Below are 17,142 nucleotides of genomic sequence, written 5' to 3' on the forward strand. Positions count from 1 at the left end.
GCCCTGGGGCCCACGGCGCCTCGGGCCGGGTCTACGGGCCACCCACCTCCGCCGGGGGAGCGAAAGGTGCGCCCCCGCCACGCGCGCCGCCGGCAGAGGCGCAGCGGCCGGTCCCCGCCGCCCTCCCTCGCCCACTAGCGCCCACTGGCCAGGGGGGGCGCTGCGGGCGCCGTGGGAGCGCCGCCTCCTCTTCCTCCGATCCCTCCCGCCTCCTCCCTCCCCTCTTCCCCACTCCACTCCCCACTCCCTGGGCGGGGTGAGCGCGTCCGGTCTGCTGTAACCGTTCCGAAATGGCAACTTGCGCCGTGGAGGTGCTCGGGCTCCAGGAGGACGAGGTGCGGGGGCCGCGGGGTTGCGGGGCGGGCTTCCCACCGCGCTGCCCATCAGCCAGACCCCAGGCGGCGGCGGCGGCGGGCAGGGGGCCGGCTGTCAGCCCCCTCCTTCCCCCGCGCGAGCCCGGGGACGCGCGAGGCGCGGTGGGACCGAGGGGGCGACCCCGCGCGCGGGCTGGGCCGGGGGCTGGGGCGTGCAGCCGGGAGCCGCGTTTTCTCCGGGAACCTGTGGACTCCACAGCCGTCTCCGCCCCCCTCGGCTCGGCCGCCTTCCTCGTCAGTTTCCTCCGGGAAGTGCCGCGGAGGGGGCTCGGCGGCCGGCGGCGTGCGTGCGCGCGGGGACGCGCCTCGCCGGGCAGCCGCTTCCTGCCGCCCCCTCCCCGCCGGCCGGGGCGGGAGCTCCGGGCGGGGAGGCGGCGACATTCCCCGGAGCTCAGCATCCCGGCGGGCGGGGAGCCTGCTCTGGCAGCGGCCCGCCGGACTCCGCTTGATGCACTTTGACCTGAAGACTTCCCCGGGACTGGGACTCGCTGTTTCGGTTTTTTCTTTTTTATCTGCAGCCCTTTGGAACCCTGACTGGAGTCGGGGATGGGAAAGCAGGCCAGGAGATGGTCTTCCTCCTGTTTAGTAACAAGTGTCACATGTGGCAGATTCATGCCGTGTTTCACTGGCCTGTAATGATCCTTAAAAAGTCGAGCTGGAAAAGAATAAATACGTGAAAGAACTTCCTATAGTTGTTCACTTTGAACATTAAGTTCTGCTCTTTGAAAAGGCAAAGCTGTCCCTTCTCAGTTATGCCTTAACGCTTATATTAAAAATAAGCCATTTGGAAAGGGTTGTTCTGTTTTAAAGGAGGTAGGTGGGAGGTGACAGACTATCTGGTCTACAGTTTGGAGGGGGAAAACATCACATTTAAGCATTCTTGTTGACTCAACTGTCACAGGTATCTGTTTTCAAGATTGGACCCATTTAACTGTAAATCCTTCAGCCTAATTGCTTAGGTGTCTTCTAACAGTGTTGTCTTAGTGCCTCCTCTTAGTAACGCGGTCTCTTCAAACATCTTTTAAAAAATGTCGTTTACATTTCTCTTGAAAGTGCTTTGTTTATAAACAAACTAGAGGCCCGATGCATGGAGATTCGTGCAAGAATGGGCCTTCCTTCCCCTGGCTGCCGGCACCACCTTCGCTCCGGCCAGAGCCGCCTTTCCACCTTCCCACCCTGCCCAGAGGCCCAGAGTGGCTGGGGTGGTGCGGAATGCCTGCGTCCCACCCCACCCCAGCCACTTGGTGCCTGCGTATGCAAATTAACCTGCCATCTTTGATGGGTTAATTTGCATACTCGCTCCTGATTGGCTGGTGGGTGTCGCAAAGGTACAGTCAATTTGCATCTTACTCTTTTATTAGTGTAGATGGGCAACTTGTTGATGCAGGCACGTTATCTCAGAGTGTTTTGAGGATGATTCTGGCCATGTGACTAGACTTTAATTTCTTAGTGATTGGTGCCGGAAGAGAAGCAAAGGGTGGGTGGAACAATGGTGGCAGCTTTGGAAACAGTGGTCAATACGTTTAGCTAAAAATAACACCCAGCTAATGATCTATAGAAGAGATCAGAGGAAAATAATGCAGTGTTGACCCTACCGTCGGTTCCTTGCTTGCTACAATAAGCTGTCCAATGCAAATAACTTCAAGCTGGCATCCAACACAATCTGGCTGGCCTTGGACTTTCTTTCCGCGTTGTTGGTGTTGTGTGTGTTTTTCCCGAGGGGTGTGGGCCCTGCTGTTCCAGATTTCTCATCTCACTCCCCACAGCGCCCATTGACCATAGACAGAACGTTGCCCAAGGTATCCTTCACTGTTCTCCCCCCCTTGGAACAGGGTCTGTGTTTACAGTTATTTGCTTCTCGCATCACCCCTCCGCCCCGCTGAGATGAAACTATTTGTGGCTGTTCGTGGGTGGTCATTCAGCAACTCCGTGTGAAGGCCAGAAACTCCACCCTTGGAAATGAGGTTTTCCTGAACTCGCCGAAGGATTTGTACTTCTGGAAAGTTGACTGGCATGGGGCCCACTCTGATTCTCATGATGGGGGTCTGGTTGTCAGTCCCAAAAGTTTCTTCCAACTCCTTCTGTACACTTTGTCCACGTTGAGAAAGAGGATGGGACAGGAAGATAAAAGACATGGTGGTGGTGTTGTCTTCCACTTCTTCCATTGTGATTTAGGTTATTCATTCAACATTTATTAACTGTCTGTTCTGCTTCACACAGTTTGTTAGGCACCGGGGATTCAGAGAGAAACAACAGTCCCCGCCTGTTCTCTGAGGAGCTCACAGTCTGGTGGGAAAGAGACAGACATGGCTTGTTTTCTGGTAGAGGCTGCCATCACATCGCTATTATTTGCCACTTGTTTTCTGCTCCATCACAAACATAAAAGAGGGCTTAGAAAAGCCTCCCCCTCCTTATTTTTTAAGAAGAAAAGCATTGCAGCTATGTCACTTTCTAAAACTCAGACTAGTCTGGGAATAAATAGCCCTCTGCTGTTTATTAAAAGGTGTTTTTTTTTTTCCTTAATAATAAAAGAAAGATGATTCTTGTTTTAAATTTGAAACTGAAACAAGGAGAAAGATGAATAGACATGGGATAGAAGATGGTGAGACAACTGTAATTCAGCCAGTACATACTGAATAGCCACTTTGTCACACTGTATGAGCATATGAGTGTTGAAGTGAGTTTTAGCTCTTCTTCCACTTGTGTCTTTCAGTAAGAGATTGGTCCTGGCTCCACGTGCAGAATTTTGCCATTAAAGCATAACACACTAAGGAAGTAGTGTAATATAATTTCCACCAAATTTGCTCTGACAAGAAGTTAATTCCCACAAATCTTTGGTGAGAAGGAGTGTGGTAGATACGGGGACTGGAAATCAGCATCCCTTCCTACCTCCTGCCAGCAGACGTCCCTGTTGTGTTAAGCCAGTGGTCGGCAAACCGTGGTTCGCAAGCCACATGCGGCTCTTTGGCCCCTTGAGTGTGGCTCTTCCACAAAATACCACGTGCGGGCGTGCATGTATAGTGCGATTGAAACTTCGTGGCCCATGCGCAGAAGTCGGTTTTCGGCTTTAAAAAAAATTTCAATCGTTGTACTGTTGATATTTGGCTCTGTTGACTAATGAGTTTGCCGACCACTGTGTTAAGCTAAACACCCTGCATCCCCGACTCTTTTGCACTTAGCATTCTGGAAATGGGTTGTGAAATAGGTTTCCTAGTTAGGTGCATTTACCATTTGGAAGGTGGAAATGAAGTACAGCATAACTTACTGTTTGTTTGCGTGTTATTTTGCTTTTTCTGCTGATAAGCATGGCCATGTAGACATGGAGTTTTCCTGTAGCAGTGTTCTAGTACCTGGTAACGCTGGCTTGTGGGTATTGATAGGAAATTGCCAGCAGAGGTTGGTGGTGGTCGGCTTCCTGATGTCTTGATTGGGTCCATTCTTTAAAGTCAACAGGTCTGTGATGGCTCCTGATTACCTACTTCTCTGGCTGGGGCAGAAGTGGCAGCGTCCCGGGTGGGCCCAGCCTGTAGCCTGCCCCTCTAGCACTTCCAACGATTTTTGTAAGCACCTAATTCCCTGTATTAACATCTTTCTTCCTAAAATATTGAGTGACTTCTATTTTCTGTAACTGAAATCTGATTGAAACAAAGGAAGAGAAGGGGAAAAAATAAAGAGGAAAGAGTTGAGAGTCTTCACTCCACGATTTTCACATATAGAATAATGGGTGCCTTTGATGGTGTCAGTGACCACAACGCATAAGCAACAGGTTAACTAGAAGTGTATGTTCTGACTGCTCTAGACCCACTATTGCCCACACTGGGGCAGTATGCAAATTAACCCCAGTCCAAGGTTTGAGCCCAAACCTCTAGTTGCTACTCACAAAAAGGAAAAGCACGTTTGAAGCAGCAGCTGTGTGAGTATTTAGCCCAATCTTTCACATATTGTTTATACCATTACTGCTTTTTTGCAACTCTCAAATTCCAGCATCATCCTAAAATATTTCTCATGGGTTTCCATGGGACCAAAGAAGTGCAAAATATAGTTTATTTGTGGTAATTTGCTCTTTATTTTAAACCAACAGAAAGTTTGGAAGTACAGTGTGAAGAACTCTAAATTCTCCTCATTCAGATTCTCCAACTACTGACATTTTGCCACAATTGCTCCATAACCATTTTTTGCCATTTTCATTGGTCTTTTGCTGAACCCTTTGAGGACAAGATGCAGATACAATGCCCCATCACCTCTAAATACTTTAGAATGTCTTTTTTTTTTCTGAAAAAAAGAATACTTTCCTACGTAACAGCCATCCAACCCTCTAAAACTAAGAAATGCACATTGATACACTACTGTCCAATCCACAGATCCCATTCAATCTTTGACAAGTGTTCTAATAATTTTTCTTTTTCCTTTCCGATTCAAGGTCCCATTTAGGGGCACATGGTGACTGTACTTGTCATGTATTTGCAATCTCTTATCTGTGTGAGTTCCTTAGTCTTTCTTATCTTTAATGGTTTTAAGGAGTACAGGCTGTACAACCTGTAGGATGTTCGTCCGCCTGACCATGTGAAGGTCATGCTGTTTTAGCAGGTATCACAGAAATGATACTTTGTTCTCAGTGCATCGATCAAGGGGTACGTGATGTTGACTCGTCCCATCACTATCGATGATAACCTTGATCACTTGGTCATTTTGGTGTCTGCAAGGTTTCTTTTTCATAATGCCACCATTTCCCCCTTTATAATCGGTTAGTATTTTGTGGGGACATATTCAGAGATTATGCCAGTACCCTACCCTTCCATTCACCAGGTCTCCATCCACCTGTTTTAGCATCCATTGATGATTTCCACCACTGTGTCTTTATTTCCAGTTTTATTAATTGGCATTCTATGTAAGATGAGCTTTCCTTTCTTCTTACTTATTTATTCATTTGTTTATTTATATCAGCAGGGACTTGTAGAATCCCAGCTTATTCACTGGGTTGTAATTAATTGCTGTCATTAAATATTTTGTTGTTTAAATTATCCAATGGAAGTCCTTTCAGGAAGGTTCTTAGGTCACTGTGGCATGTCTCCATCTTCCTCTGAGCACTTTTTTTCTTTCTGGCAGAAGATGTTCCAGGTTCCTCTTACATTTTGCCTCGCCCATTCGGTAGAAAATGTTCTTTAGGAGCCAAGATCTGGGTGCTCAATGCGCTCATTGCTACTGCATGTCATTGCTCTTCAGCCATCTCAGGAAACAGAATTAAAGAGTGTGTGTGTGTGTGTGTTGCTCGCATATGTATACATAAATACACACATAAATCTATAGTTATTTCTACATCAGTCTGTTTATAGATATTTAAAAATCATTAATTCATATCAATTTCTCTAATCCTCTCTAATAAAATGGTAATATGCAAATTAACCATTACTCCGCTACATAAGCCACGCCCACCAGCCAAGCCACGCACACCAGCCAATCAGGGCGACTATGCAAATTAACCCCATCCAAGATGGCTACAGCCACAGAGAGCAAGGTTTCCCAGGTAACAGAGCAAGCCAAGCTTTCCATAGCCGTTGCAGGCCTAAGCCTCCACTCAAGCTACAAAGTTTCAATTATAGAAGGTAAACAAATTCAAACAAATGGCGGCAGAATGGAGCTTGAGAGAGCAGGCCAGGGTTGCCGGCGGCAACAGTGGAAGCAAAGCTTTCCACACACCCTGGCCGGGCTCACCTGCTTAAGGCTACAAAGTTTCAATTGTAGAAGGTGAATTAACTGCCACAGAAATGGCTGCTGCCCCAGAAATGGCTGCCGCCCCAGGCTACAAAGTTTCAATTGTAGAAGGAAAATAAATTCCAGATACCAGGGCCTCAGCTTGGGTTGCCAGGGGGCGTGGCCAGCCTGCAAACCACCACAGGCCCCTCGCTCAGGCCGCCCCATGCCCCAAGGGAACCCCCACCTGATCTGGGACACCCTTCAGGGCAAACCAGCTGGCCCCCACCTGTGCACCAGGCCTCTATCCTATCTAATAAAAGAGTAATATACAGATTGATCATCACTGCAACACACAATATAGATGCCCCCATGTGGTCAAAGATCCTGCCCCCATGTGGACACAAGATGGCCACTACAAGATGGCCAGCAGGAGAGGGCAGTAGGGAGGCACCCCGCCTGCAAGGGAGGGCAGTTGAGAGGGACCAGGCCTGCAAGGGAGGGCAGTTGGAGGTGATCAACCCTGCAGGAGAGAGCAGTTAGGGGTGACCAGGCTGGCAGAGGAGGGAAGTTGGGGGCAAACAGGCTGGCAGGGGAGCAGTTAAGCATCAACCAGGCTGACAGTGGAGTGGTTAGGGGGTGATCAGGCAGAAGCGGTTAGGGGCAATCAGGAAGGCAGGCAGGTGATCAGTTGGGAGCCAGCAGTCCTGGATTGTGAGAGGGATGTCCAACTGCCCGTTTAGGCCCAATCCCAGCAGGATCGGGCCTAAACGGGCAGTTGGACATCCCTCCAGGAGTCCCAGATTGGAAAGGGTACAGGCTGGGCTGAGGGACAACCCCCCGCCGTGCACGAATTTTGTGCATCGGGCTTCTAGTTCAAATATAATATCTCAGGGTTCTTTGTAGCCATAAGTGCCTTCTCTAACAGTAAAAATTCTGACTTTCATTATCTTCATTATATTTACTTATGTACTCAATCCATTTACTTATATTTCTGGTGTAACTAATTTTGTAACCATGCAGGCCTCTCCTCTGCCACTTGAGCACCCCACTTTCCCCTCCAGTGGGAGTACTGCTGTTACAGCTCTATGCACACCTTCCTCTTCTGTGTCCCATGCCAGTGGGTACACTACTGAGCATCTCTGTATGGCTCCCCCTTGTCCCCTCCGTGCTCATGCTGGCGAGCGTGCTGACCATACAGCTCCATGACACTACTCCCTGGCCCCCAAACTCTGCCTAAGGTAGGCCTACTGACTCCTCTGCAGTAGGAAGAGAAGATGAAGAAAGTTTACACACACACACACACACACACACACACACACACACACACAGCTATTAGCCATTCATATATTGCATAGGGATATAGTCTTGAAGGCTCCTTACAAATAAATTATTTAGGGTAAGCAGAGGTATAGAACATGGAATTTGACTAGGTTAGAATTCTGGCCTTATCATTTAATGAGCCATTGGCATAGGTGTTTGACATCCTTCAGAGCAGAATATTTAAATCAGTTGATTCAGGCTGCGTGGGGTGACCAGGCCAGCAGGGCGGGCAGTTGGGGGCGACCAGGCTGGCGGGGGTGGGGGGCAGTGAGGGTCTATCAGGCTGGCAGAGGGGGGCAGTGAGGGGCGACCAGGTTGGCGGGTGGGGCAGTTGGGGCGACCACGCCGGCAGGGGATGCAGTAAGGGGCGATCAGGCCAGCGGGGAGGCACTAAGGGGCGACCAGGCCAGCAGGGGAAGCTAGTTGGGGGCAACCAGCCTGGAGGGGGGCAGTTGGGGGTGACCAGGCCAGCAGGGGGGACAGTTTGGTGCAATTAGGCAGGCAGGTGAGCAGTTAGGAGCCAGTGGTCCCGGATTGTGAGAGGGATGTCCGACTGCCTGTGTAGGCCCGATCCGCAGGACATCCCCTGAGGGGTCCTGGATTGGAGAGGGTGTAGACTGGGCTGAGGGGACCCCCCACCCCCAGTGCACAAATTTTGTGCACTGGGCCTCTAGTATTAATATAATCAGACATACACGTTTTATAAATATTATGAAGGAAAGGAGATGGAGATGTAATATGAAAGTATATAACAGAAAAGATGAACTAATCTTGTATGATATAGAACGGAGAATGAAAAAGATGTGGTGAATAGGAGCATAAAGACGACTAGAGTGGTAGAGCAAGAGGGACGGTGGTAGATGATTCTGGAGAGGTGAGGAGAGCAGGGTGTAAAGGCCATTTATCAAGGATTTTAAATTGGATCCCAAGTGGAATGGAAACTCACTGGATGTTTACGTGCATGTCATCATCATCAACAACATTGTTTTTTAAAATAATGTTTGTATTTAACATTGTCTTTGCTTGTTACTTCTTCTTGCATCTCTAGCTTTCTATTCGGGATCCCTTTTCTCTGCCCGAAGTATGTCCTCTAGAATTTCTTTCAGTGAGTGTTGCTGGTAATGAACTTTCTCAGTTTTGTTTTTTTTCTGAAAATGTTGGAAAATGCTTTCCTTCTTTTTTTTCAGGGAGAGGTGGGGAAAGGAGTAAAATTTACAAACAGATCTTTAATGTACAATAATTTTCAACCTGTATAACTCACAACCCAGTTAAGATACAGAGTATTGACATCACTGCAAAATATTTCCTTGAGCTCTTCTCGTCCACTCCCTCTTTTTACTCTTCCCGGGGAGCTTTTTAATCACCATGGATTAATTTTGCCTGTTCTGGAACTCATATAAATGGAATCATACAGTGTGTACTTTTTGTGTCTAACTTCCTTTTTAAAAAATAAAAGATGAAAGATTTATTTTATCTGAAGAGAAACAAGAATATGGCTTTTTTTGTTTAATGTAATGTTTTTCAAAGTCATCCATGTGATTGTATCAGTAGCTCAGTCTTTTTATCGTTCAGTAGTATTCCATATGAATATACCAAATATTTATCCATTCTCCTTTAGATAGACACTTTGATTGTTTCCAGCTTTTGGCTATTATGAATCAACCTACTGTGGAATACAGGTTATCAGCTTGATATATATGCTTCCAGAGATATTTTATGAATAAATAAACATATATTGTGCTGTCAGATTTAAAAGTAATGTGCAGATGTAAAGTAATGATTAGCTGTTCTTTTTCGGAAATTATGTAGTTCTGACCGAATAAATGAAGTTACAGTTTTGTAAATGGGGAATACTCCTGCAACTGCCTTAGCTACAACACTTCCCTTCTCACCCTCACGCTCTTCACCTGTGGTTCTCAACTCTGGTGTCCATCAGCATCCCCACAGGCTTCTGGCCCCACCCCAGAGTGTCTGATTCACTCCATGCAGGGCCTGAAAATTTGTATTTCTGATAAATTGCCATGTAGTGTTCATACTGCTGGTCCAGGGAATGCACTTTGAGAACCATGGCTCTCTTATAAATCTAAGGGTTCCGAGTATTCTAGTTTATCATGGTTATTACTGCTAACACTCCCAAGGAGCTTTGACCATAGCAAGTATATAACAATCATACACTCTACCTTTCATTTACTAGGATGGTCCTGATTTTATGTATTTTTCAATAAAGGTGATCGAGCATTTATATTTTTGTAAACATTTTCAAGTAAATTTACACACCAGAGGAAGAAAACTGTCAATCCATAGTTTCCATTTTTACTTTGGAAAATATGGTCACCATAAGTTATATAGCAGGTGTTGCAGAAAAATAAAAAAAATACACATCCTGCCCTCCTATTGTAGCAATTTTTTGTTAAATAAATATCTAGGGTTTATATTAATGCACTAGGTAAATAAAGTAGTATTCACATCTGAACTATTATACCTTATTTATTGCACACTTTTTTGTTGTTGTTAATCCTCACCCAAGGATATTTTTTTCCATTGATTTTTAGAGAGAGTGGAAGGGAGGGACAGAGACACAGAGAGAGAAACATCAGTTTGAGAGAGACACATCAATTTGTTGCCTCCTGCATGTGCCCTGATCAGGAGATCGAGCCTGCAACCAAGGTAGGTGCCCTTGACCAGATTCGAACCTGCACCCTTAAGTACTTGGGCCAATGCTCTACCCACTGAGCAACACCAGCTAGGGCTATTGTACACTTTTTGCTTTAATTTTTTGTACACCTATCACAAATAAAATTGCAAACTGGTAGGATTTTAAAACCATGCAATGTCGAAAAATATATATGCATGGATACATATCTCACCAATGGTATTGATTCCTTTTCCCTCATTCTTATTGGAAACTTCCTCTTGCTATGTGCCCTCTATCCAAACGGCTCGCACTCTACCCCTATTGTATAGCATCATCTGCGGGCTGCCATTTCCCATCATTGTCAGAATTCTCTGGATCTCTTTTCTGTGTTGGATCCACTGTTTCCTTGATCTCTTGTCTTCATCTTTCCTAACCGATTCCCTCAGGTGCCGACACAGATACTCTGTAAAAGTGGGCAGGTCCTATTGACAGGAGTATTTCATAGTAGGTTTTTCTGACCTAACATTTAATTGTGGGACTCTCACAAATAAGTATTTCTAGTGTCTATTTTCTTTTCCCCTACCTTGAACCACTCAGCTTACTCAGAGAGAAGTCTTCCAATTCTCTGTTTGGTGGGTGTAGGTCGGGCAGCCACTGTTCTTGTTTCACTGTTTGTGCAAACCTGTCCTTGTTTTTGATAAGATGCCTTATTCCTACTTTCCACGCAAACGTGTCCTTGTTTTTGATAAGATGCCTTATTCCTACTTTCTGCAACTTCAGAAAGATTTGTGGTTAATCAAGAATTTGTCAGCCTCCACTATGTGCCAAGTATTCTTCTGGGTTTTGTAGAGAAAACAAATTTTTAAGCTTCAAAATCTCACAATTTTAAGAAAACACACAGTTTATTGCTTCAGATACAAGATAGTATGTGATAGATGCTGTATAAATGAGCCTCTAACGAGAAGGGAAGATTCATGTCAAGGCTTTTAGGAAAAATGGCATTTGGACTTTAAAGAAAGGGCAGAACTTTTTAAAGAAAAAAATAATTTAAAAGTTATAAAAAGTTTAAGAATTAAAACAAAACCCTTCGTCATCTCATATTTTAATAGCTATTTTCATCGTTGCATATTTCCTTCTGATTTTTATCCATCTGCATTCATGTTTTTACAGAGTTGTCACAGAATAGGTAACATTCTGCATCCTGATTTTTCCAATTAACATTATCATTTTCTGTCATTAAATAACATTAATAATTATACGTTAATGGTTTCAAAGGGATCTGCTCAGGTGATATAGGTCTTTAACAATGAAGGGGTAGGAGATAGGGAAGAAAATCTCAGGCAGAGGGAACCCAAAGGTAAGTCAACACAAGATACATCTTTTTTTAAAGACTCGACAGAAGGATGGGAGAAGGATAAAAAGAGTAGCACGAAGTCTCCCAAGACCTATGAGAGATGGAAAGACCTAAGCTCTGCATTTCCTATTCCTGATATTATTTTATTGGAGGGGGTTATTGACAGAAGATTAAGGAGCAGGAAGTCGCTGTTTTTATGAATTGTGGAGAAAATCTCAGCCCGGAAAGCTGCTTTTAATTACTGAATCTGTATAGATAACACATTGGCATTTTATTTCACCAAGTCATTGAGAAAAGCTGCATACATATGTTTGCCAAGTTGTAACTTTTCTCACTTTCATAAATCAATAAAGCTCTCTTATGAGTGGAGGGGAGGATTCCAGCTTTAGTGAAGAGCCGTGATGGTGATCTGTTTAAAGATAATGTCCCCATATTGATTAAGGAAAAGATGTTTTATTTTTGTTTCTCTTTTGCTCATTTGAGCACTATCCAGATTTCTGTTAATAGTACTTTTAGTATCATGATTCTAACATTGCAGCTTTTATGCTCTTTTTCTTCATTTTAAAAAATGATGGGAAATGTGATCTCTGTTTATGGGTGTGATAGAAGAGATCAGTTTGAACAATTTTCTAGCTAAACTTATAAAATGAAGTTAAATGAATACAAATATCAAAATAAATGGCATTTCTTATTTAATTTTTTATGAAAAAATCTTAAAACAGCATAGTTTCACATCAGTTAACCATAGCATCCTACCTAATAATAGAGTAATATGCAAATTGACCACACCTTCGCTATGCCTAAGCCACACCTACCAGCCAAGCCACGCCCACCAGCCAATCAGGAGCAAATATGCAAATAACCCAACCAAGATGGCTACAGCCACTGAGAGCAGGAGGGTTTCCGCGGTAACAAAAGAAGCCAAGCTTTCTGCGCCTCCTGTTGCCAGCCTAAGCCTCCACTCAAGGCTACAAAGTTTCAATTATAGAAGGTGAATTAATTCCAACAGAAATCGCTGCTGGTGCTCCAGGCTACAAAGTTTCAATTGTAGAAGGTAAATAAATTCCAGATACCAGGGCCTCCTCTTGGGTCGCCAGGGGGCGTGGCCGGCCTGCAAACCACCACAGGCCCATCGCTCAGGCTGCCCCATGCCCCAAGGGAACCCCCACTCTTCAGGGCAAACCAGTCAGCCCCCACCCATGCACCAGGCCTCTATCCTATCTAATAAAAGAGTAATATGCAGATTGACCATCACTGCAACACACAATATAGCTGCCCCCATGTGGTCAAAGATCCTGCCCCCATGTGGACACAAGATGGTCACCACAAGATGGCCAGCAGGGGAGGGCAGTTGGGAGGCACCAGGCCTGCAAGGGAGGGCAGTTGGAGGCGATCAACCCTGCAGGGGAGGGCAGTTAGGGGTGACCAGGCCGGCAGAGGAGGGAAGTTGGGGGCAAACAGGCTGGCTGGGGAGCAGTTAGGCATCAATCAGGCTGGCAGCGGAGTGGTTAGGGGATGATCAGGCTGGCAGGCAGAAGCAGTTAGGGGCAATCAGGAAGGCAGGCAGGTGATCAGTTGGGAGCCAACAGTCCTGGATTGTGAGAGGGATGTCCAAGTGCCTGTTTAAATGGAGAGGGTGCAGGCTGGGCTGAGGGACACACACCCCCCTCCGTGCACGAATTTCGTGCACCGGGCCTCTAGTCTAATATAATTTGTTCAGATTTTTTGTGGTGGGAAATGCAAGGATAAAGTTGAAAAGTTAAATTGTCTGTTACTGTGAGTAATTTATCATTTCCTGGAGTTGTTTTTAATTAATGCTTGTTATGTTTTTCCTCTGGAGACTTCTGGGAGAAAGTTCCAGTAGAGGCTCCACAAATGTGGATTAATTTGCAAGTTCATATACAAATTATAAATACTTGTCTACACTTAGAAAAGCTAAGATGATCAAATAACATGTATTATTTGCTGATAGAACTTTTTGTTGCATTCAATATTATTTTTTATTAGTTTCAGGTGTACAACATAGTGGTGAGACAATCATATACTTTAAAAAGTGTCCTCTCCCCCTGATATTTTAAGTACCCACTTGCCACCATCCATACTTATTACAATATTGTTGACTAATCTGATGCCACTTTTGATTATACTTTATGACTAGAAAAAGTTTGTATGAATTATCATTACAAAAAATATTTCTAATTTTCAGAATTCAGTCTTGAAATTAGTACCTTGTTTAATAAAGTATAGCCACTTCCCAGTTAAATGGTATAATGAGAACTTGGCCAATAGAATACGTTCATGGGTTTATGTATTCAGTGACTTTCCAGGGAAAAAAGGTAATCTGAAAATCTCTTCAGATTTTTGCAAATCAATCCCCATAGAAAACTGAAATTTCAGTTTACATTTTCCTTTCTGGTTTTCAATCCTATCTTTATTTTTGACTAGAGGCCCGGTGCACGAAATTCGTGCATGGGGGGGGGCGGGGGATGATGTCCCTCAGCCAAGCCTGCACCCTCTCCAATCTGGGACCCCTTGAGGGATGTCCGACTGCCCGTTTAGGCCCGATCCCACCGGTGGGATCGGGCCTAAACGGGTGGTCGGACATCCCTCTCACAATCCAGGACTGCTGGCTCCCAACTGCTCGCCTGCCTCTGCCTGATTGCCCCTAACTGCTTATGCCTGCCAGCCTGATTACCCCCTAACCACTCCCCTGCCAGCCTGATTGATGCCTAACTGCTCCCCGGCCAGCCCGATTGCCCCTAACTGCCCTCCCCTGCCAACCTGGTAACCCCGAACTGCCCTCCCCTGCCAGTCTGATAGCACCTAACTGTCCTCCCCTGCAGGCCTGGTCTCCCCCAACTGCCCTCCTCTGCTGTCCTGGTCACCCCTAACTGCCCTCTCCTGCAGGCCGGGTCCCCCCCAACTGCCCTCCCCTGCAGGCCGGGTCCCCCCTAACTGCCCTACCCTGAAGGCCTGGGTACCCCCCAACTGCCCTCAACTGCAGGCCTGGTCACCCCCCAACTGCCCTACCCTGCAGGCCTGGTTCCCCCCAACTGCCCTACCCTGCAGGCCTGGTCCCCCCCAACTGCCCTCCCCTGCAGGCCTGGTTCCCCCCCAACTGCCCTCCCTTGCTGGCCTGGTCTCCCCCACTGCCTCCCTACAGGCCTGGGTCCCCCCAACTATCCTCCACTGCAGGCCTGGTCACCCCCCAACTGCCCTACCCTGCAGGCCTGGTCCCCCCCTACTGCCCTCCCCTGCAGGCCTGGTCCCCCCCAACTGCCCTCCCCTGCAGGCCTGGTTCCCCCCCAACTGCCCTCCCTTGCTGGCCTGGTCTCCCCCACTGCCCTCCTCTGCCGGCCTGGTCACCCCCAACTGCCCTCCTCTGCTGGCCTGGTCACCCCTACCTGCCCATTACTGCCCTCCCGTGCAGGCCATCTTGTGGTGGCCATCTTGTGTCCACATGGGGGCAGCCATCTTATGTCTTGGAGTGACGGTCAATTTGCACATTACTCTTTTATTAGATAGGATACCTAGCTACTTCCCTTTTTATAAGATCAGCTATGTATTTAGTTTTAATCAGGGATAAAGTTATATTTTATCTGAGATCTCTTGTTAAGGATTTTTGTGCTATCTAAATTTATCATCTGAGTTTGGGAGCTAATAGATTATTTCAATTGTCATATTTTTTCCATGAAAGCTTCAGGTATGAGGGTGGTTGTAAATATTTAGAAATGGAATAAGATTGAAATAAATGCTATATGATATGTATACAGGGTGTCCCTCCAAAAGTTTATATACACTTTAACAGCTGATAGTTCAATTTTGAAAATGAAATGTATTTTAATAAAAACTATCTATATATATAAAGAGCCAGGGTCCCGTAACGACCAAGGCTCGACTGAACACTGGAAGTCAGTGCTGGGTTGCCATGGGGACCCAGCACTGACTGCAGAGGGGGCTGCAGATCAGGCCCTGAGAGAGGCCTGCAGAGAGAGAGGCAGGGTCTGATCCCCAGCCTCCATGGCAGCTGTTGATCAGCCATTGCCTCTCTTTTCTCTCCTGGCTTCACCAGTAGCTGCGCCTCTGTTTCTCTCCAGGCCTCCTTGGGGGCTGCTGATCAGCCCCGCTTCTTTGATCAGGCCCAGAAATAGGCCTGGAGATGCTGACTGGCATAGAAACCGACCAATCAGAACCAAATCTGGGTGAAGTGTCAGGAACCAATGGCTGCCTAGGAGGCGGAGCTTTTGACACTTTTGACGCTTGGTAATATAGCTTGATATCTGGTACTGTGATCCCGCCAACTTCGTTCTTCTTTCTCAGGATTGCTGTGGCTATTAGGGGTCTTTTTTATTCCAGATGAATTTTTGGAGAGTTTGTTCTAGATCTTTGAAATATGCCATTGGTATATTAATAGGGATTGCATTGAATCTGTAGATTGCTTTGGGTAGTATGGACATTTTAAAGATGTTGATTCTACCAATCCATGAACATGGTATGTTCTTCCATTTATTTATATCTTCCTCTATCTCTTTTTTTCAATGTCCTATAGTTTTTCAAGTATAGGTCTTTTACCTCCTTAGTTAAGTTTATTCCTAGGTATCTTAATTTTTTTAGTGCAATGATAAATGGGATTTTTTTTTTTTCATTCCTCTTTCTGTGAGTTCATTATTGGTGTATAAAAAGGCCATATATTTTGGGTGTTAATTTTGTATCCTGCTACATTGCCAAATTCATTCATTAGGTCTAGTAGTTTTCTGATGGAGTATTTGGGGTTTTCTATGTATAGTATCATGTCATCTGCGAATAAGGACAGTTTTAATTCTTCTTTTCTTATTTGGATACCTTTTATTTCTTCTTCTTGTCTGATTGCTATGGCTAGCACTTCCAGTACTATATTGAATAGGAGTAGTGAAAGTGGGCATCCCTGTCTTGTTCCCATTCTTAGGGGAAATGAGTTTAGTTTTTGCCCATTGAGTATGATGTTGGCTGTAGGTTTGTCATATAAGGCTTTTATTAGGTTGAGGTATGATCCCTCTATTCCCACCTTGCTGAGAGTTTTTATCAAGAAAGGGTGTTGGATTTTGTCAAATGCTTTTTCTGCATCGATTGATATGATTATGTGATTTTCATCTCTCAATTTGTTTATGTGATGTATCCCATTTACTAGTATTGATTTGCTGATATTGTAACATCCTTGCATCCCCGGAATAAATCCCAGTTGGTCATGGTATATGATCTTTCCAAAGTAATGCTGGATCCGATTTGCTAGAATTTTGTTGAGGATTTTAGCATCTATGTTCATCAAGGATATTGGCCTGTACTTCTCTCTCTCTTTTTTTTTTTTTTTTTTTTTTTGTGGTGTCTTTATCTGGTTTTGGGATTAGGGTAATGCTGGCTTCATAGAAAGAGCTTGGAAGTGTGCCTTCCTCTTGAATTTTTTGGAATAGTCTGAGGAGAATAGGTTTTAGTTCTTCTTTGAATGCTTGGTAGAACTCCCCTGTAAAGCCATCCTGACCAGGGCTTTTGTTTGCTGGAAGATTTTTGATCACTGCTTCAATTTCTTCGGTAGTTATCGTCCTATTCAGGTTTTTTTTATTCTTCCTGATTTGAGTTTTGGGAGCTTGTATTTTTTCTTCTTATAAAATTTTTAAAGTTTTCTTTTTCACTTTTAGAGTTGAAAGAATGTGGACTTTATTTTTATATGCAGTATAAGATAGTGATTGAATATTATTGTTTACTTCTTTGCTAATTTTTACTTTTTCCTC

General features: G+C 45.2%; 1 protein-coding gene across 1 annotated transcript in view; it reads left to right on the forward strand.

The window, feature by feature from the left end:
* Positions 1–256: 256 nt before the first annotated feature.
* Positions 257–17,142, forward strand: part of NEDD4 (NEDD4 E3 ubiquitin protein ligase) — a 118,684-nt gene continuing 101,798 nt past the window's right edge. The window contains exon 1 of the mRNA XM_008143175.3: positions 257–335. Within this exon, the coding sequence (XP_008141397.1) occupies positions 291–335 (45 nt within the window). The 5' untranslated portion in view covers positions 257–290. The remainder of the gene's footprint in view (positions 336–17,142) is intronic.

Source organism: Eptesicus fuscus, chromosome 5, assembly GCF_027574615.1.
Source record: "Eptesicus fuscus isolate TK198812 chromosome 5, DD_ASM_mEF_20220401, whole genome shotgun sequence".
In the NCBI taxonomy this organism is placed as follows: Eukaryota; Metazoa; Chordata; class Mammalia; order Chiroptera; family Vespertilionidae; genus Eptesicus; species Eptesicus fuscus.